The sequence below is a fragment of the Pseudorca crassidens genome, chromosome 13 (genome assembly GCF_039906515.1).
Source record: "Pseudorca crassidens isolate mPseCra1 chromosome 13, mPseCra1.hap1, whole genome shotgun sequence".
NCBI lineage: Eukaryota > Metazoa > Chordata > Mammalia > Artiodactyla > Delphinidae > Pseudorca > Pseudorca crassidens.
In genome coordinates this window covers 8,900,211-8,926,748 of record NC_090308.1, presented here as the reverse complement: position 1 = coordinate 8,926,748, position 26,538 = coordinate 8,900,211, and the positions used below count along the sequence as shown (strand labels likewise).

General features: G+C 43.6%; 1 protein-coding gene across 10 annotated transcripts in view; it reads left to right on the top strand.

Moving 5' to 3' along the window:
- The window catches only part of TULP4 (TUB like protein 4), a 226,098-nt gene that overhangs the window by 161,338 nt on the left and 38,222 nt on the right, over positions 1-26,538 (top strand). For all 10 annotated transcript variants that reach the window (XM_067701652.1, XM_067701656.1, XM_067701655.1 and 7 more), the window contains 2 exons: positions 21,254-21,434; positions 23,795-23,929. In XM_067701652.1, coding sequence (XP_067557753.1) covers positions 21,254-21,434; positions 23,795-23,929 — 316 coding nt within the window. The remainder of the gene's footprint in view (positions 1-21,253; positions 21,435-23,794; positions 23,930-26,538) is intronic.

Here is a 26,538-nt window from a genome sequence, read left to right as displayed (position 1 = left end):
TCCCCGCCCTGCTCCTCTAATTGCTGATCACTTACGCCCCCGACTGGGAGCTGTGCTTGACTTTCCCTCTTCCTTAGCTGCACCCTCTACATAGTCACTAAACCCTACTGAGTCCACTTCCTAAATACTTCAGGGCCAGGAATTGATTTATTTGTATTTAAAAGTGGCAGATGACTGTGCTCAGACTAACGTCCGTGAAGGTAGGTAAGGCTCCACGTACCTAGAATTCTGGAGTAGGGCTGGTTGATCTGGGGACTCCCAGGTTCTTCCCACCGCTCCTCTCCTGCAGCTTCGTCCCTTGGCTGGTTCCTTCTGTCGTGTCTGGTGGCTGCTTCTGCCAACTGGGCTGCCTTTTTCTTGGTTCATGTCCAGTGAGGGAGTGAGTGGCTCTTCAGCTCTTTGAAGTTACTCGAAGGTTCCCCTTGGCCACCGCAGTGGCTTGCACACGGTGTGCATTCCTCAGGGAGTTGTGCATCTGCCTTCCTGGGGCTGGGGGTGGCCTACGGCCCGGGGAGGAGGGGGCGGAGAGCACCCAGCAGAGCCCGGGGCAGCCCCACTTCCGTTAGTTTTAGATGTGTTGTTGGGATGGGAATCTGCTCCCTCTCTGCACAGTCTGCTTCCTCTCTAACTTCCTTTCCTATTTATTTTTACTAATTTTTATTAAAGAGCTGTAGTTTTTAAAAGTCAGATAGTACTACTGGGTTTATAATGAATGTTTTTTAAAAACCACAAAACACAAGCACCTTTCAGCTCCCTGCGCCGCCCTCCCTCTCCCAGATCCCTGCTCCCTGTGGCCAGCACTTTGCTTGTGTTTCCCTCCGCATTTCTGAGTTACGGGCTTATGTGCCAGATCTGGATCTTTCTTTGGACTCAGGTCTTCTCTGCCGACTTTGCACGTGGGAGATGAGGACTGGCTGTCTCAGAAGGCCCCCTTCCACGGCTGCCCGCCCCCCACCTCCCATCCTCCCAGTGTGCTCTGTCTTCTCGCTGAAGGCCCAACTCGTACACAGAAGAACCAGGATAGCATTGCCTTCCTCATGCAGTCATTTGCTTTTTCCAGAATTAGTCAAGTTGCTTTATTTATTTCCTTAGTTTTCTGTGTACCAATCACAAATTAATCCCTCTGCTCTCCAAAAAATTGAAAATCTCCTCCGAAATGTTCCACCACCCCAAGTGGTACATCCGACTCACTTGTTTCCTGGCGCTGCCCCTCCCTGGGCCCTCAGCCGCCTGCTCCGGCCTGAACCGGTTGCTCTTGGCCTGCAGCACACCTGGCATCCTGAGCACCCGTTCCCTCATCTCCTCCTGTTTCTGGGACGAGCACCTTTATTTTTGTAGTTTGTCCCCTCATTTTGGTGGAACGTGTCTTCAGGGTGTTGTATGTTTCAAGATGCTGTGCTTTGTCTCTCTCACCTGTTTGGCTGGGACATGGTGGTCATTTTCCAACTTGTCCTTCGCCTCCAATGACTTGTCTTAGTTCTGTGATATTTTCTTTTCTCTTTCTGGAAATCGTATTATTCAGATGATGTTCTTTTAGGTTGATGATTTGATTTTAATATCTTTTCTCGCCCTGTTTCTTTTCTTTGCCTAATCTTGTTTTCTGGGTGATGTCCTGAGCTATATCCTCCAAGTTTTCTTTGACTTTTAAAAAATTAATGCTATCACATTTTTAATTATTAGGAGCTCTTTTTGTTTTGTTTTGTTTTCTGATTGTTCTTTCTTTAAAAAAAATTCATTTTATTCTTATCTCATGGAGAACAAAACAACGTGAAGATATTGATTTGAAGGTTTTTTGGGGTTTTTTTTTGCGGTACGCTCACTGCTGTGGCCTCTCCCGTTGTGGAGCACAGGCTCCGGACGCGCAGGCTCAGCGGCCATGGCTCACGGGCCCAGGCGCTCCGCGGCATGTGGGATCTTCCTGGACCGGGGCACGAACCCGCATCCCCTGCATCTGTAGGCAGACGCTCAACCACTGCGCCACCAGGGAAGCCCTGATTTGAAGTATTCTTTTGTATTCTTCATTGTCTTTCTCCTCCAGGTTCTTTCTGGTTTTGTTTTGGCTTCTCTTTTTCATGTTAGATGCTTTTCTCAAATGTCTGGTGATCCTTGGTTGTCTGCTCATATTTAAGAGGTGGATACTAAAAAGTACTTGGAAGCCTGTGGAATGGGGTAATTAGTGGACCTGTCCTTCTACTTGGAAGACCCATCTGGACATCAGAGTCTGTCTTTGAGCAGTCTTCTTCCTGACCGTGGCTGTGTTGGAGGCTGGCTGCCTGTGCGTCTTACCTGGTGGCTGAAGTGGGCTCAGTTTTAGCATTCAGTTGCTGGGTTTTTCACCCTAGGCCCCTGAGCTGTGTCTGGCCTTCTGTTCAGCCCCTTCACAGAGAGTAAGATGCGTACCCGCCTGCCTGGGTAGGAGAGGAGATGCGGAGGGCTAACCATTCGTTTTCAAGGCTTCCAACCAGTCCACTCTGGGAAGGTGACCCTAATCAGCTTACTCTTATGTTTCCTGGTGTCGCTTTGGGCTTCAGCTCGCTCTGGTCTACTCTGTCACTTACCTCGTGCCCATGTGCTGTCAGTTTCTAAGTGTTGACTTCTCTGTCTGCTGACCTCTCCGCTCTCTCTCTGTTAGAGTTTCACGCTCGTTACCCCTCAGTTGAGTGGGGTTCGGGAAGGTGTCCAGTCCATCACGCAACCCCTCGTACCTTTCTAGGCTTCTCTCTGCCCCTGTCTCCCCTTCACACTCGCCCTAGTGGACTAGTTTGACTTCCGAAGCTCACATTGCTTTCCTACTTGCGAGCGTGCTGTTGCTTCTGCCCTTGCCCCTTGTCTGTCCAGTCAATTTCCAGTCGTCCTTGAAGGGTCAACTCAAACATCACCTCCTCTGTACAGTCTGCTCCCTGCCACCTTCCTCCACTCCAGCCCAGGCAGAGCTAATTAGACTCTGGAGTGTTCCAGGAGCACCTCCTGTACACCAAGAGCACATTTTGTAACATTTTCCACACTGCGTTGTAACTGTTGGTTGCATATTTTCTTTCTTACCGGATGTGAGGGCAGGGGCCACGCCTCATTGTTCCCTGTGCGGTAGTAGTGCGGTCATGCAGTGAGTGCGGGAAGAATGCTTTCTCTAGAAGCGCCGGCCTCCCCCTCCTCTCCGCCTGGTGATGATTAAGTCCTTATCCTCACCGAAGGAATTGCCATATTTCCTCCCGTCCTCAGGTACCACACAGTCATGAGAGGAGTTCTTGGTTTACCCCACATAGGCTGTCCTGGGAGGGCCCAGCATTAGTTTTTCATTCATAACTGTTTCATACAGAAAAGTCTAATTTTTTGGTTTTTCACATCTCCTGATACTTGTGTGGAATCTTTCATTACTTAAGGCTGGTTGGATTGAGGGGTGGGGTGGGGTGGGGCGTTGTTGGTTTTTTCCTTAATTTTTTTAGGCTGTGTGGTTATCCCTCCTTTAGAAAGCAGTTTGAGTGAGGATCCTAATAACTGAATTCTTCTTCCTACTCAAATCCAAAAACAGTTTCTGAATATGAATCGTCAGCTTCATCTTGATTCACGGTATAGAAAATTCAACTCAGGGACAATTATTAGCTCTTAGGATATAGTACCAAGAAAATCCGCGTGGTTTCCTTGGAGGAAGGCCTTTGCAAGATTACATGTCTCCATTTCCTGGCATGGTGGCCCTGCAGTGCTGCCTGAGGACGGCGGGTTAGGATTGATGACATCTTCACAGACCACCCCGCCCTAAAATTTTTTTCCTTTTTTCTTCCTATGTCATATCTGACCCCTCTTTTTCCCTCTCTTCCATCTCTTCTTTACAGTAATGAGAATTTTTTTATCCTGAGCCAACAGACTTTTAGTGTCAATATTCTGAAATTCTCCTCTTTCCCCAGTGTGCCTATGACACATACTCATTTTTTTAACTTCAGTTGCAAGTGGATTATGCACCACTGTTACCGTATTGCAGACCTGGGTCTCCAGGGTGCAGGGCGGGTGCTTAGCCTCACTAGGATTCTCTCGGTGGTATGGTGAATAGTTACTAGTTGTTCTTCTGGTGCAGGGGAGCAAAGTCAGGAATGACGATTTCACCAGCTTGGTGACATCATTCCCGATAAAAATTCGTGAAGAACATCCTGGAATTACATTCAGGAAGTCTATAGCCATAGGAGGGGCACTTTAAGGCTCTTTTCCTTTAATGAGGACACAGGTCAATATTTTTAAAAATCATAAAGGCAAATACTTGTTCTTCATAAAATTTGGAAGTACTGATAATTACTTTGTAGAGTTTATCCAGGCGACGACAGATACAAACTATGATTAAATTATACAGCAGAGGTTATTGTGTGATGATGATGAACTTCAAAAACAGGAGAACGATCCTATACAATAGAAGAGAGAGAAGTAGACTATGAAAACAAATTTTCTGCTCCAAAGGATTTACAGACACAGTCTTACAAGTGAAACCTATTATTTCAATAGACACATACTATGCTTGACCTTCAATTATAATGAATAACCAGTGGTTTCTCCTTTGGAATGTTCTGTTAGGAAACAAACGTTTGTCACATAGCTGGAATATTTAAGTGTTTGCTACTGATGTTAATAGTCCTAAAGAAATACAGGTATTCTTCACTTTATATACTAGATGTTAAAATGTAGGTGAACTGAGTTTTTGTAATCATAATTATACTTCAAGTATCCATGTAAGGAAATCTTTCCTATTTAAAAGAATATTCTGTAGAAATTGCCCTTGTTTAGAAGGCAGTTTGGTGTGAAATGGGAATTCTTCACCTAATACATCTGTTTGCTAAACGTCCAGACTTTAGTTTTCCAGGAGTAGAGGTAATGTTTGTTTATATACTAAAGCTTAAAACTTGGTACTGAATACTAAAACCGTTTTCAAAGCAAGTCTTAAATACTTAAATAGACTTGATATTTTCTTAGACACTTCAAGCCATGATTTCAGATAAACTAGAAGGGGTCTGGGGTTGGTACGTCTTAAACAGCCCCAAGAGAAGGCTTTCCAATTTTCAAGTCTTAGTACGCGCAGATGTGAGTGGGGTGAAATCTTCTCCTCTGGCCTCCATCCTGGTGTGTTGTTTTTGTTGTTTTTAACCAAGGAAGAGAGGTTTATTCTTTTTGCTTTTGGATACAAATGGTAGATTCCAAGCCTCCTCTCATCGGCTGAAAGTAAGTTTTTCACAAAATGTGGTCCCTCCTGATCCAGTGTCTGATGTTTGCTGATGTGATCAGTGATCCACCAGCGTTTTTACAACAACTTTAAATGCAGTCGGTGCCGTGACGTGAACGACAACAACAAGAAAAATCTCTAAAAGTACCCTTTGTGCCTCTGTGACATCTATGAAATGAAAGCTGTTTTTATGTACACGCTTCGTAAGAAACATGACCTTTATTTCTCATTTGGAGTAGACTGGAGTCAGGACTTGAGTGGTGTAGCAGGATCGTTAAAGGGGATACTTCAGTGCAGGATTAATTCATTTAGTTCAAATAATTTTAAAAATAAAAAAATTTAAATCATTACTGTACAGCATCTTTCTAGAGATATGAATTGGTGAAAAAGGAACTGTTATGGTACTAATATACGCTTAAAGCTTTAACACATTAGTCGGTTGAAAAGAGTAATTATTCATTTAATTCTGAAATATAAGGTTATGAAGGACCAACATAGGACTCAAGTAGATTTGCTGACTCCCTCGAAGTATTTTAAGTAATAAATGATTCTGTAGGGTTTTTTAATTTTATAAATTTTAAAACTTTGATTATAAAAAGTTCAGTAACACGTCAAAAATAAATAAAGAACCCAGATATTTTACCACATTTGCTATTTTATCCCTTTATTCTTTTTTTTCTGTGCTGTATTTAAGGCAAATCCCAGATAGCATGTCCTTTCACCCATACTTATTTCAATATAAATCTCTTCAAAATGTGGGATTTCCTTCCATAACCACAGTGCTGTTATCTGTCATACCACCTCTTATCTTTACTTTGAAGAAGGTCTTGTCAGATTAAAGTAAATGATTTGTCTGGGGCTCGGATTAGCCATGGCTTTAAAGGAGGGCATCTGTTACATCAAGAAGATGGGTGTTCATTCTGAAGTTTTTCTTTGTCTTGCACTGTAAGATAGGAAATGGTTTATAAAGGAAACTTTAAAAAGCAGTGTAAATCTTTACTTTCTCAGCTAAAAATGTGATGTTGCCACCGTAGTTTTGTAAATGAAAAGTAATTTACTGATATTTGACATACAGGAAATGACTGTCTCATAGATGCGGCCCGATCATTGATAGAAAAAAAGTCAGACTTAACAAAACCAAAATAAAAAGAGTCCCAGTTTGTTATTTGCAAGGAGTCTTTTCTTCACCATAAGAAAATATTCTGCTCTGCTGGCTGTGTAAGTGCTGGTTTTTGGAGTGACTCAGCCGACTGCCCCCCACAGTGCTGCCCCCACCTCTCCAGGGAGCTGCCCCCACCTCTCCAGGGAGCCTGCCTGTAGTCCTTTTAGGTAGTAATTACGGAACTGTATAGGTCTTGGCTTCCCTGGAAAGACTTGAAAGCCGTTGTGCTAACACAGTGAGAGAAGAACATGGAAATCTCTTACCCAAGCTCTTGTACTCAAATTATTTATTACTATTATTATTTTTAATCCACAAACTCACTAGAGTAACAACTCAGTGAACCATTCTTATTCTGAAGACCCTCAGTCGTGAGGGAACTGTAAGTAGGTTAAAGGACCTGTGGAGTACAGCTCCTGCCTAGTGGCTTGTGGAAACATAGCTTTGAAATCAGATTTAATCTAAACCAGTGGGAAAAGTGATTCTCTTCCCTCTCTTCCCATTAGATTTTCCCATGAGTTTTTAGTGGTGCATGTACTAAAAAAGTACTGTACAAGGGAAGCTCATCTTTATTTAAAGCCTTGAACTGAACATATATAGGAATGCTTCTTGCCAAAATAGGCAAGGAGGATGTGAGTAACGATGAAGGAAAATAATGGAAACATGCTCAGGAAAGGAGATCAGGAGATGGCCTCCCACCCATTGTGGCTATCTTTACACTACTGTGAATACAGTTTCAACGTTTTTGGATTTTGTTTGTACGTGTATGTTCTGGATATTCTGCTGAGCTCTTCATAGGAGAAAATAGATTTTCTTTAGCAAAAACAGGTGAAACTACTGTTTGTACTATTTTGTGCTGTTTTGGTTGAGTGACATTGGCAACTAAGTCATTTAAAAATTAAATTGCTCTTTGTTATCTCCAGACTCAGATCATTGTTGGATCACTATATAGAACACTCAGTACAGATAAATTATAAAATATGCCAAATAGAAAATCTTCCTTGAAATTTACATTTGGCAGTTCAGGTTAAGAATGAAAGGCAGGAGGCAGTTTTTGTGTACAATGGCTGTTACTTAATACACCCTTTAAAGACTATGTTGGGCAGGAGCGATGTTAGCAGAATGGCAGAATAGCAAGCTCTGGACCCTCCTTTCTTCAACAGGCACACCAAATCAGTAATACACAGACCAGTTCCCTTTGTGAGAAATCCAGAAACCAGTTGAGAGGCTTCCACACCCCAAGTGTGTGTGAAACCAGCCACATCAGAATTGGTAGGAAAATTTGAGATACCCTCTTGCCATAATCACCACCCCTGGCAAAGTGCCATATGATTGGGAGAAAACTCCCAGCTTCTCCCTGGGAAGAGAAGGAAAGAACTGGATCATACATCCAATATTCTGCTTTTTTTCCCTGGGTGTAGCCTAAGCCACTGGCTTCTGTCTCATCTGTCTCAAAGGGCTGATTGAACACCGGGGTGACTGAGAACAGAGGTGGCAGTTTAAACTATCACTCAACACAGCCCCTCCTCCTGGCCCAACACAGAGTGAGCTGGTGAAAAAAAGCCCAGATTCCAGCTTCTACTTTGGGTGGGGGCTTGGGGGGCAGGGAGAGTTGGACCATGTATCCAATGTTCAGATTTCCTGAGGACTGCCCAAGGGCCTGGCTTCTGAATTAGAGCACTGACATGACCCAGCATACTCTATACACCTTGGGGCCACTAAGAACAAAGAGAGTGGTTTGGACTAGCAAGATAAATCTCCAGACACTGACCCCAATGTCATGGAGATATATAATTTACCTGACAGAAAATTCTAAACCGCAGTCATAAAGATGCTCAGTGAGTCCAAGGAACAAAGCATGAACCAAGCGAGGCTTTCAGATGTTTTTTAAAAATTAGCAATTAAGTAACTGAGGTGTACAACAACTGAAATGAAGAATACACTGGAGGGTTTCAGCAGCAGATTAGATGAAGCAGTGGAAGGAATCAGGAAACTTGAAGATGGGTCATTGGAAATTATCTAGTCAGAGGAGGAAAAAAGAGTGAGAGCATGAAGAAAGCTTGAGGGGCTTGTGGGATACCATCGCATGGACCAATATATGTATTATGGAAGTCTCAGAAGAAAAGAGAGAGAAAAGGGCAGACTGTTCATTCAAAGAAATAGTGGCTGAAAACTTCCCAAATCTGGGGAATGAAATGGACATCCAGATTCAGGGCTCCTCATGGATCCCCAATAAGATGAACTCAGAAATCCCCACTGAGATACATTATAATCTAATTGTCAAAAGTCCAAAGGCAAAGAGAATTTTGAAATCAGCAAGGAAAAAGCAACTTGTCTCATGTAAGGAAACCGCCATAACACTTTCAGTCCAGGAGGGGTTGTGACTATATATTCAAAGTGCTGAATGAAAAAACACCTGCCGATTAAGAATGCTATACCTTGCAAAACTGTACTTAACAAGTGATGGAGAGATAAAGGCTTTCCCAGACACACAAAAGTCGAGGTAGTTCATCACCACTAGACCTACCTTACAAGAAATGCTAAAGGGAGTTCTTTAAGTTGACATGAAAGGATGATAAACAACAGTATGAAAGTACAAAACTCGCTAATAAAGGTATAGACAAATACAGACTATTTTGTTACTGTAATGGTGATGGATATATCACTTTTAATTATAATAAAAGTTAAAAGACAACTATTAAAAATAACTATAATTATAAAACTGTGCCAGTGGATGCACAATATAAAAATATATAAATTGTGACATCAGTAACATAAAATGCAGTGGGAGGGGAGAATTAAAAGTAGAGTAACTATAATTTCTTTTATGTAAGCCCCATAGTAACCAAAGAAAATACCTATAGAAGTAAAAGAAAAGCAAAAGAAGCAAAAGGAAAAGAGAAAGGAATCAAAGCATATGAATACAAAAAAATCAATGAAACACAAAGGAAGACAGCAAGAGAGGAAAAGAGGGGCAGAAGAACTAAAAGACTGACAGAAAACAGTTAACAAAATGGCAGTAATAAGTCCTTCCCTATCAATAATTACTCGAAATGTAAATAGATTAAGCTCCCTAATAAAAAGACACAAAGTAGTTGAATGGATGAAAAAAAAAAACAAGATACAACTATATGCTGCCAATAGGAGGCTCACTTTAGATTTAAGATCATATATAGGATGAAAGTGAAGGGATGGCAAAAGGTATTCCATGCAGACGATAACCAAAGAGAACAAGGGTGACTATAATTATATCAGACAAAATAGATGTTGAGTCAAGATCTGTCACAAGAGATAAGGAAAAACATAAAGGCAAAAGGGTCAATTAACCAGGGAGAAATAACAATTATAAATATATATGCGTACAACATTAGAGCACCTAAGTATATAAAACACTAAATTATTATGTAAAGCAAACATTGACAGAGCTAAAAGGAGAAATAGCAATACAGTAATGGTAGGAGACTTCACTACTCCACTCTCAATACTGGATAGAACAACCAGACAGAAAATCCATAGAGGAACAGTGAACTTTAACAACACTGTAAACCAAGTGGACCTAACAGACGTGTTTACTTTTTTCATTTTAAATACCATATCAGGTTTATTTTAATAATAATTGTATACATAGTATAGTGTGTCACATACTGTTCGCTATTTTTATGTGAGGATAGAAACAAAACTGGGTAAAAAGAATTTTTTTTTTTTTACTTTAATGAACTTAATTTTTTTCTTAATTTTTTTTTAACATAGCAGTGTCTACATGTCAATCCCAAACTCCCAATCTTTCCCTCCCCCGCCACACACCCTTCAGCGCTGGTAACCATAAGTTCCTTATCTAAGTCTGTGAGTCTGTTTCTGTTTTGTAAATAAGTTCATTTGTATCTTTTTTTTTTTTTCAGTCTTGGCTATTGCAAACAGTGCTGCAGTGAACATTGAGGTGCATGTATCTTTTCAAACCATGTTTTTCTCCAGAGAATATGACCAGGAGTGGGATTGCTGGATCATATGGTAGCTCTATTTTTAGTTTTTTAAGGAACCTCCATACTGTTCTCCATAGGGGCTGTACCAATTTACATTCCCACCAACAGTGTAGGGGGGTTCCCTTTTCTCCACACCCTCTCCAGCATTTATTTTTTGTAGATTTTTTGATGATGGCCGTTCTTACTGGTGTGATGTGATACCTCATTGTAGTTCTGATTTGCATTTCTCTAATGATTAGCGATGCTGAGCATCTTTTCATGTGCCTCTTGGCCATCTGTATGTCTTCTTTGAAGAAATGTCTATTTAGGTCTTCTGCCCATTTTTTGACTGGGTTGTTTGTTTCTTGGATATTGAGCTGCATGTGCTGTTTGTAAATTTTGGAGACTAATCCCTTGTTGGTAGCATCATTTGCGAATATTTTCTCCCATTCTGTGGGTTGTCTTTTCGTTTTGTTTGTGGTTTCCTTTGCTGCGCAAAAGTTTCTGAGTTTATTTTTTATTTTATTTGTTTATTTTTGTTTTTATTCCATCACTCTGGGAGATGAATCGAAAAAGATATTTCTGTGATTATTCTCCTTATGTCAAGGAGGGTTCTGCCTATGTGTTCCTCTAAGAGTTTTATAGTATCTGGCCACCATCACCCTGGTACCAAAGCCGGACAAAGACACTATAAGAAAAGAAAATTACAGATAAATATCCCTGATGAACATAGATGCAAAAATTCTCCACAGAATATTAGCAAACTGAATTAAACAGCACATTAAAATAATCTTACACAACAGTCAAGTGGGATTTACCCCTGGGATGCAAGGATGTTCAACATTATAAGTCAATTAATGTGATACACCACATTAACAGAATATAGGATAAGAACCGTGTTCTCAATAGATGCAGAAAAAGAGCATTTGACAAAATCCAGCACCATTTCAGGATAAGAAAACTCTAAACGAGGAATAGAAGGAAATTAATTCCACATAACGAAGACCATACATGAAAATTCCACAGCTAACGTCATACACAGTGGTGAAAAACTGAAAGCTTTTGCTCTGCGATCAGGAACAAGAGGACACCTGCTCTCTTTACTTTTATTTGACAAAATACTAGAAGTCTTAGGGCAGTTAGGCAAGAAAAACAAAGAAAAGACATTCAAATAGAAATCATGACATAGTTTTATATGTAGAAAACCCTAAAGACTACACATATACAAAAAAACTGTTAGAATAAATGAATTCAGTAAAATTGCAGGATCCAAAAATCAGTGTACAGAAATCAGTTGCATTTTTATATACTAGCAATGAACTCTCTGAAAAGGAAATGAAGAAAACAATCCCATTTACAATTGCATCCAACGGAATAAAATACTTAGGAATAAACTAGATTAAGGAGGTGAAAGACTTGTACACTGAAAACTATCAAACATTGAGGAAAGAAATTAAAGAAGACACCAATAAATGGAAAGACATCCCGTGTTCATGGACGGGAAGACTTATTATGGTTAAAGTGTCCATACTGCTCAAATCTATTTACAGATTCAGTGCAATCCTTATCAAAATCCCAATGGCATTTTATACAGAAATAGGGAGAAAATTCTAAAATTCAGATGAAGCCACAAAGGTCCTAGACTAACCAAAACAATGTTGTGAAAAAGAACAAAGCTGAAGGAATCACACTTCCTGATTTCAAAGTACGCTACAGTGCTATACCAAATATAACGCTGCGGTACTGGCATAAACACCAATGGCACAGAGACCAGTGGGACAGAAATTTAACCCATATGTAGTCAACTGATCTTCAGCAAGGGTGCCAAGAATATACAATGAAGAAAGGGTAGTCTCTTCAATACATGGTTCTAGGAAACTGGATATCCACATGCAAAAGGATAAAATTGGACCCTTATACCATATACAAAAATCAACTAAAAAATGGATTAAAGATTTAAACACAAGATCTGACACCGTAAAACTCCTAGAAGAAAACATAGGGGACACTTCATGACATTGGTCTTGGCAATGATTTCTTGGATATGACACCAAAAGCATAGGCCGCAAAAGCAAAATTAGCGAAGTAGGGCTATATCAAACTAGGAAGTTTCTGCACAGCATAGAAAACAGTTAACAGAGTGAAAAGGCGACCTGTGGAATGGGAGAAAATATTTGCAAACCACATATGTGATAAGTAGTTAGTATCCAAAATATATAAAGAACTCCTTCCACTCAATAGCAAAAAAAATTAAAAATAATGAAAAATTAATAAAGTATAGAAAAACAAAGAGAAAAGCCAGAATAAAAAATGAGCAGAGGACTTGAATAGACATCTCTCCAAAGAATCCTTACATTGACCAACAAGTATATGAAAGATGCTCAACATGACTAATCATCAGGAAATACAAATCAAAACCACTGTCCGATACACCTTATACCTGTCAGGATGGCTGTTACTAAAAAAAGAAAAAAAAGTGCTGGCAAGGATGTGGAGGAACTGGAACCCTTGTACACTGTAGTGAGAATGTAAAACGTTGCAGATACGGAAGTTCCTCAAAAAATTAAAAATAGAACTACCATTTGACCCAGCAATCCCGCTTGTGGCTGTGTATTCAAAAGAATTGAAAACAGCGTCTTAAAGGGGTATTTGCACAGCCATGTTCATTGCAGCATTATTCACCATAGCCAAGATGTGGAAACAACCTAAATGTCCATCAGTGAATGAAAAGATAAAGAAAATGTCATATATTCTTACAATGAAATATACACATACTGTGAAATACTGTCTTAAAAAGGAAGGCTAGGGGCTTCCCTGGTGGCGCAGTGGTTGAGAGTCCACCTGCCGATGCAGGGGACGCGGGTTCATGCCCCGGTCCGGGAAGATCCCACATTCCGTGGAGCGGCTGGGCCCGTGAGCCATGGCCGCTGGGCCTGCGTGTCTGGAGCCTGTGCTCCGCAACGGGAGAGGCCACAACAGTGAGAGGCCCGTGTACCGCAAAAAAAAAAAAAAAAGGAAGGCTAAATAATATAATAAAAAACCTTGAGGACATTATGCGAAGTGAAATGATCCAGTCACTAAGGTCCAAATACTTCATGATCTCATATATATGAGGTATCTAAAATAGTCAAACACATAGAAGCAGAGAGTAAAATTGTGGTTGCCCAGGGCTGGAGGGAGGGGAGAACAGGGAATTGAAGTTCAGTTGCTATAAAGTTTCAGTTATGCGAGATTAACAAGTTCTAGAGATCTTTTGCACAGCGTTTTGCCTATAGTGAACGATGTTGTACACTTAAAAATTTATGAGTGTAGATCTCGTATTCTTACCACAATTTTTTTAAAAAGATGTATTTTTTTTAATTGGTAGTCTAAATTATTTTAAAGTCAATTTCTTGTCAGTTTAGTGTTATATTTTCTTCATATGCTTATATTAATACCACAGCATGGCAGTGGCCTTGTGACGCAGAGCCCTTGCAGGAATGGCGGTCTTTGTCCGGATGGCTGCACTACAGGATTGAGCTTCCCAGGGTTCCCTTTGGCATTCCTAAACCTCGAATGCCTTGCTGCTCTGACAGCCCTACCATTGGCATTGAATACATCCTGGTGTCATTTTAGAGGGAGGTGATGTGTGTCTCTAAGAGTGACAGACACTCTCCTGACTAAATTCTAGGCAGGCGCCGCTCTTCTTGACTGGGCCTCAGCCTTGGCCTGTCAAGCTAGATTCGCATCACAAATGTTTCATTCTCTCTCTCTCTCTCTGTCTTGAACAAACACTAGCATAGTTTCTGTCCACGCAAGGCTGTGTAGCTAAAGATGACAACCCCAGCCTTCCGATGTTCTTGCCTGGGAAAGCTCGAGGCTGCCGGAAGAATTACAGCACCTGAAACTAGGGCCCCTGTCTCCCAGTCTCTGGACCTTAACTAGCAAAACCCAGATGGCCTAATGACACTGACAGTCCCCACCTCCCACTTTTGGCAAAATTTCCACTTCCCTGGCTCTGCCCTAGCCCCCGCCTCCCTCGCTGCTCTCTCATTCTCCCTTTAAAATGCGCAGTCATGTCTGCACTAGTGGAAGCTGGGTTCACCTCCTCCTTATTGCAGTAGTGATTACTGGGTAAAAATCTGTCCTTACCTCCTTGACTAGTGTCCGGCTTCACTGATCTTTGACACCAGTCACAGGTGCTGTTGGGTCTGCCCTCATCACCGTGTACCCTGACAGCTACCATTGAGTCAGAAGACCGTCACTGTCCTCAGACCAGGAAATCGTTTCCTCTGAGCCCTTTTGTTGAAGTTTGTTAGTAGCCACAGGAGGAAATTACTGTTTCTGTATACTGAGAAACATATTTAGATATGTTTCGAAGATTAGGAGCATTTTGAAACAGGAAAGGATTTGCGAGCTCATCTAATATACCTTTTTTAGATGACAGGAGAGAACAAATACTCAGGAAGGTAAATGATCAATTCGAAGTTACATAAGTATTTAGGAGTCAAAATAGAACCAGACCCCTAGCCAGCCAACTCCCAGTTCTGAGTTCTTCGCAAAGAAAAGGATGTTTCCCCAGAAGATTTAAGACTGTCTTTACCAAACAGGTTAAGCAGACTTCAGCGTCACCTAGCACCTCTTTCCCAATCCAAGGACCACGTGGTAAGTGGCCTGGGTGTTTTCATCCCGCTCCGGAGATCTGATATGGAGCTGTGCTCCTGAAACTTTTCTCTCTACCTCATTCCCTGTGTAGTAAATATATTTTAATAGTATATTCACATGGTATATAATTCTAAATGTTCAAAAGGATATATGATGAAAAGTTCCATTTTCCCCACTATCCTCAAGCCACCCACTTCTGTTCCCCAGAGGTAATTGGTGTTTCCAGTTACCTGTGTATCCTTCTGGAGGTATCCTGTTTTTAAATTAGTCCTCTAGTCATTCTGTTCCCTACCCCACCCCCAGAAATCATGTGTAGGTGTCTTAAAAGGGTGCAAACTTTTAAGAAGAGCAAACTTTAAAATGGAGCCTGAAAGATTTGGGGAAGAACGTTCTAGCAATGGGAATTATCTAACATTAAATTCAGTACCTGAGGCAGATAGAATATCTCCTTCTCTGAAAATCTTTGAACTTAGCAGTCTCTCATCTTTATGGGTTAGTTTATAAGCAGTTATTCTGCAGTGAGGAGATGAAATGACTTCAAAATTACATGTTTGGACCAAAGATACAAATTTTTATTCTATATTTTGGGTGAGATTTCTTTCCCATATTTATCAGAATAAGTCTTAAAATGTCCATTTTAGAAATGCATGTTATAGTCAATTGTGAAATTATATTTCATCTTTTTTTTTGAACCAGGAAATACTGTGTTAATCAACTGAGCAATTCTGTCCTTTACAACTGTCTGATTTCAATGACTATTTCCTTAGTTGCAAAATACTCAAATCTGGCCTTGAAGCACATTTACAAGCTAGTGTTCTGAAACCCAACAGGGAGGTCTTTTCAAAACAAAAGTTTTACTGTGGTGGCATCTCAGGACAGAAGGTTCCTTCTAAAGAGCAAAGGGACGTCACGGCCTGTCCCTTCACTCCTCCCTCCACGGTAGTGCATTTAGACATTTGCCACCAACGGAGCTGAAGTTACTGCAGGCGTATCTCAGAGATGTGTGGGCTTGGTTCCAGACCACTGCAGTAAAGTGAGTCACACAAATTTTTAGGTTTCCCAGTGCATATAAAAGTTATGTTTACACTATACCGTGGTCTGTTAAGTGTGCAACAGCGTTATGTCTAAAAGAACAATGAACATACCCTAATTTTAAAAAGACTTTTAAAAAAAATTAATTTTTATTTTTGGCTGGGTTGGGTCTTCGTTTCTGTGCGAGGGCTTTCTCTAGTTGCGGCGAGCGGGGGCCACTCTTCATTGAGGTGCGCGGGCCTCTCATTGTCGTGGCCTCTCGTTGCGGAGCACAGGCTCCAGATGCGCAGTCTCAGTAGTTGTGGCTCACGGGCCCAGTTGCTCCGCGGCATGTGAGATCTTCCCAGACCAGGGCTCGAACCCGTGTCCCCTGCATTGGCAGGCAGATTCTCAACCACTGCGCCACCAGGGAAGCCCTAAAAAAGACTTTATTGCTAAAAAATGCTAACCATCATCTGAGTGAGTCGTAACCTTTTGGCTGGTGGAGGGCCTTGTCTCCGTGTTGGTGGCTGCTGGCTGGTCAGGCTGGTGGCTGCTAAGGCTGGGGTGCCTGTGGTAGTTCTTAAAGTGAGATAGCAGTGACGTCTGCCCCATCAGTTGACTCTTCCTTTCATGAACCATGTCTCTGTAGCATGCAGTGCTGTTTGATAGCATTCTATGCACAGTAGAACTTCTTTCAAAATCAGAGTCAGTTCTCTCAAACCCTGCTTTATCAACTAAGTTTATGTCATATTCTAGATCCTTTGTTGCCATTTAAATAATCAGTTAAGTTTGCCATGTTATATGGACATGGTTTGTGATGCCCCAAAATAATTACAATAGTAACCTCAAAGGTCACTGATCACAGATCACTCTAAAAAATAAAATAATGAAAAAGTTTGAAATGTTGTGAGAATTACCAAAATATGACACAGATACACAGAGTGAGCGAATCCTGCTGGGAAACTGGCACTTGCTTGGCACAGGGTGTCCACAGACCTTTAATTTATAAAAAAAAAAAAAACTATCTGCAAAGTATAATAAAATAAGGCCTACCTGTAGTAGGAATTTGTAATCACTTTGTTATCCTCTCCCCCAGCTTTAAATCACAAAAGCAAATAAATGGGGCAAAGTCAATTCCTTTTGTAGCTGGTTCCAATGCTACTGGTTAAAGTCTACTACAAAAAAGGTGAACAGTTACAGAAGCACATATTTTTATAGTTGAAATCTCCTAATATGGTCTTTATTTGAGAATTTAGATGCGTACCAGTCTCCAAAGGAAAAATCACTGGTGATATATGTCATCACTGGTTCCAAAACATAAATCTTTTGAATGATTTGCTGTCTTCTTCCTACCTCCTTTGGTCTGTGGCTTGGTTCGATTTTAATTGCTGGTGATAATTGTGTTACATTTTAAAATAATTACATCTAAAACTAGTTTAGAATGGAGTACATTTAAATGGAGAGATTATATGTGGATACCACAATTTTTTAAACATTGCATTGATACTGAACACTGCCCTGCAATAGTGTCCCCCGTCCCTGAGGGACCGCCGTTGAACTGGTGTGGCCTGAGGCCTAGCAGGTTTCTACCACCTTCTTTGGTTCTTAGTGCACCCGTTACAGAGGGAGCATTGTCCCTGCCCCGCTGTGAAGCCTGCAGTCCAGTAGAGAAAACAGCAGGAAAAATATGAGACAGAAATTTATGTCATCCATAACTGAAAGTGTTTTGGAGGCCAATTTTATGGGAGGATTTGAGCACTGGTTTAGTTTAAAGAAGAGAGGAAAGAAGTTGTTGCTTCATTTGTAGGAAAATTTGGGCAAAGGCAAAGCTTTGGGCAGAAATTTGCTTGCTAATAGTCACTGGGCATCCGCTCATGCCAGGCAGCATGGGAGAACCTGGGGGTGCAGACCTGCCCTCAAGAACCTCGTGGTTTAATGGGAAAGACAGACATGCAAAAACAGTGTTGTGGGAGCCATGGTTAGAGTGAGGTTAATTCTGTGTAGGGGGCCCCAAAAGCCTCGTCTGAGCACCTGTAACGTATCAGACACCGTACTGGACACTGGAGATAAAGCCACAGTCTTTGCTGGCAGAGGACCTGCTGTGTGTGGGGGTCAGGGGATGGGTGAGGTTATGAATCTCATCTGGGACATGTTGATTCTGAAGGGCCTGGCCTTCGACACATCCAGGGGTAGGTGGCTGGCAGGCAGTTGGACCTGTGAGTCTGGAGCTTAGGGGAATGGCCTGGGCAGGAAGCCAGCCCTGAATGGGGTCCTTGGGGCTGTGGATGTGACTCTGACCTCCTAGAAAGGGAAGGAGGTCTGGGGCCAAGCCTAAAAGAGGAGACAGAGCCTGGGAAAAAGGAGCCGGCACCATTCTGTCCAGAGCACCAGAATTAAGGAGTGGAAGCTGCAGGGACGGTTGCATTTGCCAGTGTGTGTATTTATTATTATTAGACTTTTCTGTCTTGTTCTCTTGAAGTCCTTGGCTCGTAGAAGCTTTACCTCATTGGAAATGATTAGGCATGAAAAGAACTTGTAATAGAGGAGATTTTTGAAAATCTGATTTTATGTCATATCAGTGTTCTTCAGTTATCTGACACACTTGTTCCAAAACAGAGTAACTTCCTCCATCACTGCTTGACAACCCGACTGCTAGGGTTGCCTTTTTCCTTCTCTCTGATCCTAACAGTGCGTCATCTCTCCAGAGAGATGTAGTCGGAGGCGATTAATGACGGGGGATTTGGCAGCTGGGTTTTTTTTGTCCTCTTTTGCTTTACTGTGATGTTGAACGTTGAAAACTCATTAAGCCACCAGGCCTTTATTCAGGAATTAGATGGTGTCTGTTCTTCTCCAAAATGGAAAAATGTGAGTGTTACTCAAAAGATGCTTCATTTCCTCCTTCCCTTCACAAACCCTGCCATGTGTCATCGGATATGACAGGCCCTGAGGAGATTGCAGCGATCAGAGCAGACATAGTCCATGTCCTCAGAAGCTTGCAGTCTAGCATGGGAGTCAGACAAATCAAATAATCCCACAGTCAGTTATGAGAATAGTGGTGATTGTGCCAGTGGAGACTGTGGGAGACATAACAGGAGGGGTCTGGGAACTTGTTTGGGGTTGATACGTTTTAATCCTGGGTACTTGAGAAGAATGACTGTTTGCCCTTGCCTGCTAATGAGCTACGTTTAGGAGAAACAAAGTCACAGGTGATGAAATAACCCCTTCACATACACCATGGTACAGGGCTGCCCTTCAGACATGCTTGAACAAGTGGGTGAGGATGTGGAAAGGGGAGAAGAAACGCCTGCTTCCTGGGATGTTGCCTTACAGTGGGGTTCCCACACGTCTTTTTCTTCTGAAATATGTAAATTGTACATTTCAGTTGAAGTTACAGGAGGTCACGCTCCATATTTATCTTCTCTGCAAACTGCTCAGGAAGCATATTCAGTGTCTGCCTCTGCCAGGGCTTCAGTGGCTCTGACCCACCGCTCCAGTGTCTGCCTCTCTCTGCCCGTGTCACATGAGGTCTTTGTGGACATGCTGGTGGATACTGTTTATTTTCTCTGTTGGCAGCCAAGAATTCAGCTTTTTCTAAAATGATTTTTACTGTGTTCCTGTTACGTCTTATCTGTTTTTTCCTTTAAGCAGCGTTCGATGATGATTCATCACTGGCCTTGGGGGAAAACTGTTTTAGCTTCTTTTTTTTTTAAGTTTACAATCATTAAAAATGTAGATCATGTTTAAAGGTTTTTTTTTTTTTTTTTTTGCGGTACGCGGGCCTCTCACTTTTGTGGCCTCTTCCGTTGCGGAGCACAGGCTCCGGACGCGCAGGCTCAGCGGCCATGGCTCACGGGCCCAGCCACTCCGCGGCATGTGGGATCTTCCCGGACCGGGGCACGAACCCACGTCCCCTGCATCGGCAGGCAGACTCTCAACCACTGCGCCACCAGGGAAGCCCTAAAGGAATATTTGATGGACAATTGGTTTATCTAAAACAGCTCTAAATTCTGTGAGCATATTACTGCTGAAATGAAATACATCTTCCCTTGCAATTAATCTCTCGTAATCATCAGGATAATTGCCTATTGATTGTCACTGACTTTAATTCACTCACGTAACCATAAATACTTATTGAGTGCCTACTGTACCCAAAGCTCTGTTAGGTGCCAGGGGTACAGCTGTGGACGGTCTTGGCCCTCAAGGAGCTCAGTGTCAAAATCTAAAAAGCAAAAAGTAGTATGGACCTAAAAGTCTTAAATAACTTTCCCTTTGTGTAGATCCTGGTATGGTTCTCCCAATGAGTTGTCGGTGGATAGACAGATGTCATTAGACACAAAAGATACAAAGATTTCAATGCCGGCAGATGCAGAAACCGCAGAGCCTAGCACACAAAGCAGGAGATAACACGGTGTACTCCTCAGGGAGGTCCTGCTTCCCAGGCCCCAAGGGTCCCCTCAGGGTCGTCCAGTGGGATGATGTCCGTGGGGGGGGCTTTGAGCAGCCACGAGCAGCTCCTCTGCCGCTCCGATGGAGGGCCTCCGCCGCCGCCCAGTCTCCCTCTGCATGCTTGTGCTTAAGCCCTGGCCGTGTGTCTGCCTGCGGGCCGGTGACTGGGGGGGGGCCCTCGGAGCGGCCCTCAGCACACAAGGCGTCAGGCCTGTCTCAGCTCCGTGCCGGCAGCGCTGGCGCTTGCCTCCCAGGATTGTTTTGACAGTTAGTGAGGTAAACTGGTTAGAATAGTGCTTAGCCCAAAGTAAGCACTTAATGAATGTATTAATATCATGAATTCATTATAACATTATTACTTAAATACATCAACACCATTATTAGTCTCAGTGAAATAGAACATGAGACAAACATGCTTACATACACTTAAAGTTTTTCTTTAAGAGATTTTTAACAATGAACCTCTGCTGCTGCTTTTTTTTTTTTAAGAAAAATAAGAGAATATTATCCTCTTCTTAGCCCTCCTCCTTCAACCAAAAAAGCAAAACAAAGAAAAACAACCCACAGAAGGTGAAACAGTGATTTTGCTGGTGTTTGAAAAGTCCACATAACATAATGAATATATTTATTATAGCATTAGTCACTAATAGAGGACTAAAATTCTTCCAGTAATAGCCAGCTAAGTTTCCGCCACTTCCTGCTTTGTGTATTTCCTCAGTTGCTTACCTGGTCTCTTTCTTTAGTCCTGGTGGACGAGTCAAGGTGGTGAGGTTTGCCAGAAACCACAGACCTTTCTCCCCGTCCATCACGAGTCCTGGTCCTTGGTTGCAGGTGCTGTTTGGCACGGCTGACGGGCAGGTGATCGTCATGGACTGCCATGGCAGGATGCTGGCCCACGTCCTCCTGCATGAGTCAGACGGCATCCTCAGCATGTCTTGGAACTACCCCGCCTTCCTAGTGGAGGACAGCAGCGAGAGTGACACCGACTCCGATGACTACTCCCCGCCCCAAGGTAGCTCGCGGGCTCCGTGGGGACAAGAGTGTGGAAGGAGAACGAACCCATCCGCAGGGGAAGGGACAGGCCCGCCGTGCGCACGGCTCCCTAGCCTACTGGGCAGGGTTCTCAACGGAAGTGCAAGGCAGAACTGGCCCAGTCTCTGTTCTTGATTGGACCGTCTTCTCTCTGCCATCCCTTTTTGCAGAATCACTGGTCAGGTTGATGAAGCTCCATTGGCTTAGGTTTTCCTAGATATAAAGCAAGACTTATGGCCGTTTCCATGTCCCTGGGGTGTCGTGGGACTTCGCTGCTTAGTGAGAGTAGAGAGAGCTGAAGATGAGAAATGCTGTGCCATTATTCTTATACCCTAATCTGTGGTGTTTCAAATCCCTAACGTTATTAAAGCCCGTAGCTTTAGTTGTGTGGGGAAAGGATTAGCTCTGCCCGTAGTGAAGGCCAGTACACTGGGCTGGTATCCATGCCCCTTTCTTTTTTATTTCAGGCAGAAGGTCTGGGCTTCCTCAGTTTAGGTGAACCTGCCGCCCTCACCCCCCGCCCCCAAGCCTCACAGTGACGTTAGATTAGAGTAGATGACGTCGGAGTTTTTTAACATTTGGATCAGTAATGAAAGATTGTTTCAGACCCTTGGTGGGGATAATTTCAGGTTCCAGCTTCCTTCACCCCTTGCAGTGTGTGTCTTAGCCCCCAAAGCAGAAGCCTTTGGTGTCGACGCTGGCCATCACCAATGTCAGCCCTCAGCACTGGCCCACTCAGGGCTCTGGCTCTTCCCCAGTGTCCCATCCCCTGCTCCAACCTCTTTTTTTAAAAGGAGAATATGTTACGAGTAGTGGAAGGAAAAGACTCCCCGTGGTCACCTGCTGCGGGACTTCCGGGCAGCTGTGCTCACACCGCTGGCTGAGTGCCCTTAATGGGCTAAAGGCACACGCTGGACAGTGTCTACCCTTCCCTGTGACTGTGGGCATGTTCAGCCTGTGAAGGGCTGGTCCAGGGAGAGTATTTTTAACTTTCTCCCCCATCAGCATCTGCCCTCACTGGTACTTGAAGTCTTCTCCCTCTTGTCCCAGACGTGATAAAGTGTCATGCTTCCCAGAGACGTACACATATACATCGCCATTCGTGCAGTTAGGGAGAAGGCAGTGTTCAGACGGGTAATGAAAGATTGTTTCAGACCCTGTGAAAAAAGTGTAGATTGGCGGTAGTGTTTCAGGATTGGTGGGTGTCGGGAGGGAGAGCGTTCTTCGCTCCTGGAAATCCATCACCTCGTGGGGCCCCAGCCTTGAGCGAAGTGCTGATCCATCCTCCACCTCGTGGCGATGAAGCCAGTGTCTTTCAGCCTTGGACTCGGCATCCTTTTAAAACAGAACTTTGCTAGATTGAATGCATATTTGCTTATCCACATTTATTAGGGGAAGAAACAAGATCCAGAGACCAAGTTGCTAGAGCAAGTCCAGAGTAAGTCTCGGAGCAGGACGCAGTTCCTGGCTGCTACGCTAACCTGTTGCCCTCTTCAGAAGCAGAGGCCAGTTTGGAGGATGACTGGGATTTACCATTCAGATAGAGCAGGGTGTTTCTTGGTGGCCTAGGGAATTTGAGCACAGAGGTAGGTACCTGCAGCATCTTAAAAGTGAAGCAAAGGAGAGTCATAACTGGGGATCCTCCGCAGGCGGGGCTGAGCATGGTGAGCGAGCAGAGATCAGGCTGGCCCGCCCTGGGTGGGAGAGTACAGAGCGTCGTCCCTCACGGCTCCTGCCTTAATGCACAGTCTCCTCGCACGCACGATGCAGGGTTCCCTTCTGCTGGCCGTGCGCTGGGTGTGAGCCACATCCGACCTTGGCCTTCTCTCCAGGTGTGGGGTCTCTTCTGGGAAAAGCAGAGAGCTCACGGTGGCTGCTCACTGCCTATAACGTTCAGTGAAAGTGTGTTCAGTGTTGAAAAGCAGCTTTTCTCTGTACATTGGACCAGGATTAAGAAAATGTTTTCATCCCTCTTCGCACCATCCTTATACGTTATGTGACATTAAAATAATTGACGTTTGCACATCATCAGAACCATGTAAACCCGTGACCACAGGGGTTAATAAACTCTGCACGCACGCTCTCAGCACGGCGTACAGAGCCCAGGGAGCCCTTGCTCGGTGCCCTCGGGGCTTCGGCCCCCAGCGCCTCTCATTCCAGGGGGCTCCGTGTAGTTCCTGAGTGCTGTGCAGCATTGCCTTACTTGGTAATGTCCCAGCCCAGAGTCTGGTCTGCACTGTTGGGCAGTTTCAAGGCCCTCCGCAGGATTGCAGCACGCGGGCCTGGATTCCGGTCACATGCTTGTTGCCTCGTTTTCACTCGGCGCTTCTGTCCCCGCAGATGGTCCGGCGGCGTATCCCATCCCAGTACAGAGCATCAAGCCGCTGCTCACCGTCAGCTTCACCTCAGGAGACATCAGCTTGATGAACAACTATGACGACTTGTCTCCTACTGTCATCCAGTCGGGGCTGAAAGGTACGGATCAGCCCGAGCGGCCGGCCTTCCGAGCTGGGCGTCACGGCCAGGCCTGTTGACCCCCGGCCTCTGCAGTGGCCTCTTCCAGGCTTAATGGAGTCTGTTCACTCCTCTGCTTAGCCGACAAGTCGATTCGTATCTAGTCTCACCTTGAGGAGGGATTCCTGACAGTCCCCTTCATCTTCACCTGCCCTTCTCCCCCCACGGCAGGAGCGATCCTCTCGGGTGTGGGCCGCTTGCCTGCAGCCAGCACTGCAGGTGTTGGGCGGCAGCACCTGCCGTGCCTGCAGCAGCAGGTGACACACAGGACAGCCGAGGCCTCGGTGTGAAGGTCAGCAGTCAGGGGCTGATGCCTTCCTGAGGGACGTTAATGAAATGCTGTCTCAAGGCAAGACAGGCACCCGTAAGCATTCGCAGTGTTCTGAATTTTGCAATTCAGGAATACCGTCGAGGTTGTGCCTCTGAGGAGTTCTTTGGAAAAACAGTTCTGTCTCTTCAGGGTTGAATGGTGCAGTGTAGAAATTCCAGGGCTACTTCTGGTCCTCGAGGTTAAGGGACCTGCTATAATCTGAATGGGAGCCATTGCGGGGCCCGGCGGTGGGGAGGCAAACCAGAACCTTCAGTTCAGCTGCTGTCCTTTGAGACTGGCCATCAGACCAGAGTCCTGGCCATGTTGCTTCTTGTCTGAATTGTTCAGGAATGCCAGGGATATGGAGAATCAAGTCCACATACTTAACTGTTGATTGGCGGGAATGCATCGTACCTGCCTGCACACCCCACAAGCACTTAATTCTGTTTCAGAACTATTGGATATTCTTGGAAACAAGTTAAACTCCCTCTTTTAAGTGTCCCATTTGCTGTTTCAAAACTATAATTGTAAGGAATTATTTAGCCTATAAATTCCGGAGGGACATGTAGACGTCCTTCTTTATTATCACAAATGGACCCGTTAGGAGCTGAGTAAGTTTCTTTTTACGATGATGATGAACTTAAATTCCTTGGACTTTTCTGTAAATTCTTTTCTGAGTTTTCTGTCTTTCATGGAGCTAAAACAAAAAGGTAGTCATCATAAATTCTCTCATATATTTAGTGATCCAAGCTCTACTTTTGTTCTAAAATTCTGTTTTTAAACCTTTTAACCAAGTTTATTAATTGCATCAGTACCTGCCTCTAGTTCTGCCGTCCTGAACTTCGTTCTCTACCAAGTGTCTGACCGAAAATATCATAATTACCACTCAGTTCCTTTGTATTCTTTGTCGGGTGAGTTTTTCAAATTTTTCACCATCTTGGAGACTACCTGTGGAAACTTTATTTTTTATTCCTTGGATGTACTCTTTTGTTCTCTATCAAACTAAATTATATTGGAGCAGCCCTTCTAACACAGTCCCACAATGGGCATGAGAGGATTGGGAACATGAAGGTGAGGTGACTTGGGGAGGCGACCCAAAGTACCCCTCCCAAATGTGAACGTTCTTGACTTGAGTTTTATCCTAAAAATACAGGCAAATTTAGCATCCTTGTGATGACCTAACTAGAAATCTCAGTCTAATCTCAAAATGTTTTCAATCATTTATGCCCTCATGACACGAGATGCTTTTGCACTGTCTTCCCAATTTCAGAAAGTTAGGTGATGTTTCAGTAGATTGCTGTCATCCAGTAGGTGCTGCGTGTAGGCAGTTCCTCTCTTCTGTCTTGGTTTCAGAATATTTCAGTCTTACGTGTGGTATGGACAGCAGTCGTTTTTTGAAAATTTGTTTATTTTTGTCCACCGCTTTATGGGATATGTTAGTAAATACTGGGAACAGGTCGCCAGGCGCCGTCAAAGATGGCTCACCGCAGCTTCTTCCACCTGCGGTAACCTGTCCCATCACGGACAGGTCGGTCGTTTGACTCTCAAGGTGCAGGCGGTCCCTGACTTACCGTGGTTCAACCTGGGGTTTTTCAACTTTATGACGGTGCAAAAGCGATATGCCTTTGGTAGAAACCGTATTTTGAATTTTGAATTTGGATCTTTTCCCAGGCTAGTGACTTGCAATCCCATCCTCTCTCGTGATGCTGGGCAGCGGCAGCGAGCGGAGCTCCCAGGCAGCCCCGCGATCACGAGGGTCAAAACCCGATACATTTAAAACCACTCTGTACCCGGACACTTTGTTTTTCACTTTCAGTACAGTATTCAGTGAATTACGTGAGCTATTCAACACTTTATTATAAAATAGGCTTTGTGTTAGATGATTTTGCCCAACTGTAGGCTAATGTAGGTGTTCTGAGCATGTTTAAGGTGGGTGAGGCTAAGCTGTGGTGTTCGGAAGGTTAGGTGTATTAAGTGCATTTCCAGCTTACAATGGGTTTATCCAGATATAACCCTGTTGTAAGCCAAGGAAGATCTGTAGAGCAGAAGGGTCTAGTATTTCTTTTTTACTGTCTCGAAGAAACATCATCAGGGAACTTTTCCAGCGAAGAAAGGTGACTCCTGGTATTCCCCAGTTTGTCACCAACACTGTAATCTGTGTCATGTGCACAAGAGCTTACAGTGCTGGACCCCTCGTGGTCTCCACGGCCAGCCCTCCTTCCCACCCCTGCCCACTCCATTTTCCCTGCAGACTCGTGGG